This window comes from Sprattus sprattus (assembly GCF_963457725.1).
Source record: "Sprattus sprattus genome assembly, chromosome: 13".
Lineage (NCBI taxonomy): Eukaryota > Metazoa > Chordata > Actinopteri > Clupeiformes > Clupeidae > Sprattus > Sprattus sprattus.
Window position 1 is genome coordinate 32,133,643 of NC_137911.1, and position 2,500 is coordinate 32,136,142.

Sequence of the window (2,500 nt, forward strand, 5' to 3'; positions counted from 1 at the left end):
CCCTGGGTGTCATGGCAACAGATAAGTCTGGTTTTGCTGTCTAAGTCGTGCCAGAGCCTGACACCTATTTTTACACCACACACACACCCACGCACGCATATATGCACACACACACACACACAAAAACACACAGAGTTACATGACAAAGCGGGAGCATTGAAAGGTCTCTGTTTAAGCTGTTCTGTGGTTTCTGGAACATAATGAGATTAAATTGGCTTAACTTCACTACTGCCACACACACACACACACACACACACACACACACACACACACACACACACACACACTTCACTACTGCCACACCCTATCCTGTTAGCTATTAGCCACAAACAAATGCTAGCCACCATAAGCCAGTTAGCCTCAGTTAGATACATTCACAATTACACAGCTAATACTCACAGGTACATTTAGCAACAATTAAACAGTAGCAATGTGGGTATCATTTCCCAGTCAGTCAGTCAGTGTCATATCAATGCTGCCCCACTGTGGCCACACACACACACACACACACACACACACACACACACACACACACACACACACACACACAGGACAGTGGTTATGACAATAACATAACCTCAGAACAAGTCTCAACAGGCCAAAGGCTACACATCACAAACACACATAATCAATACTACACATCACAAACACACATAATCAATACTATACATCACAAACACACATAATCAATGGGGTTTTTCCCATGTTGACACACACAGTCCAGGCCTTCTCTCTGTGTCTACTGCTGTAAGACTGTAAACGGTCTTCTTACCCTAACTCTTCTCCTGGTCCTTGGACTGTGTGTGTGTGTGTGTGTGTGTGTGTGTGTGTGTGTGTGTGTGTGTGTGTGTGTAAACGGTCTTCTAACCCTAACTCTTCTCCTAGTCCTTGGACTGTGTGTGTGTGTGTGTGTGTGTGTGTGTGTGTGTGTGTGTGTAAACAGTCCTTCTAACCCTAACTCTTCTCCTAGTCCTTGGACTGTGTGTGTGTGTGTGTGTGTGTGTGTGTGTGTGTGTGTGTAAACGGTCCTTCATACCCTAACTCTTCTCCTGGTCCTTGGACGTGTGTGTGTGTGTGTGTGTGTGTGTGTGTGTGTGTGTGTGTGTGTGTGTGTGTGTGTGTGTGTGTGTGTAAACGGTCCTTCTAACCCTAACTCTCCTCCTGGTCCTTGGACTGTGTGTGTGTGTGTGTGTGTGTGTGTGTGTGTGTGTGTGTGTGTAAAACGGTCCTTCTAACCCTAACTCTTCTCCTAGTCCTGTGACTGTGTTGTTGCAAATCAAAACTCATGCGTGTAGTTTTAATGAAGAACTATTTATGAATCATGTTTTGTCTTGAGTTCAAATAGACAGAAAAAAATAGATTCAAACCATGAATCCTCCTGAACATCGAGATTTAGTTTTTCAGGTGCTAGCGAGTCACTGTAGTGAACACAGCAAGACAACGCAAGAGCTCCCCCAAGGGCGAAAGACCACAGTGTCAGGAATGGTGTTTTTTTATCACAAAAAAACTATTTTAGAGGCAGAAATAATGAATTATTATTACGCTATTAAGTGTGTTTTGAACTAAAGACCCTCTGTCCATTTTCACGAACAAACCCAGTAAACATGGCTTAAGTATCAACAATTAACTCAGTAGCAAGCCGGATAGCATCAGTAGTTAGCCCATCGGATGGCATCAGTGGTTAGCCCATCAGATAGCATCAGTGGTTAGCATCAGTGGTTAGCGCATCGGATAGCATCAGTGGTTAGCGCATCGGATAGCATCAGTGGTTAGCCCATCAGATAGCATCAGTGGTTAGCGCATCGGATAGCATCAGTGGTTAGCGCATCGGATAGCATCAGTGGTTAGCGCATCGGATAGCATCAGTGGTTAGCGCATCGGATAGCATCAGTGGTTAGCCCATAGGATAGCATCAGTGGTTAGCGCATCGGATAGCATCAGTGGTTAGCCCATCGGATAGCATCAGTGGTTAGCCCATAGGACAGCATCAGTGGTTAGCCCATAGGATAGCATCAGTGGTTAGCCCATAGGATAGCATCAGTGGTTAGCCTATCAGCTAGCTCAAAAGCTTAAGTGCTTAAATGAAGAGCGCCAAGTGTGTGTTAACCTCGACTCAGCTAATGTATATATATATATATATATATAGAGACACTAATCGAGGCGGCCACTTAGATAACTTTCAATCAGTTAAAGGTTTTAATGCTACATGTAGCTTTCAGCCTCCCTACAGGAGTCTAGCTGGCGCCACACACACACACACACACAGACACAGACACAGACACAGACACAGACACAGACACAGACACAGACACAGACACAGACACAGACACAGACACAGACACAGACACAGACACAGACACAGACACACACACACAAACACACACACACACTCGTGAGACAGAACACACAGAGAAGTTTAAGGGTGCTTACTTTCTGCAGGCTGGTTGGGTTGAGTTGAGTCTTATCAATGATTTTAATGGCCACCTATGGGAAGACAAGA

General features: G+C 44.8%; 1 protein-coding gene across 1 annotated transcript in view; it reads right to left on the reverse strand.

Annotated features, from left to right (window-relative positions):
- mark3a (MAP/microtubule affinity-regulating kinase 3a) overlaps nt 1-2,500 on the reverse strand; it is a 21,233-nt gene that overhangs the window by 13,564 nt on the left and 5,169 nt on the right. Inside the window, exon 3 of the mRNA XM_080850297.1 lies at nt 2,431-2,484. Coding sequence (XP_080706423.1) covers nt 2,431-2,484 — 54 coding nt within the window. The remainder of the gene's footprint in view (nt 1-2,430; nt 2,485-2,500) is intronic.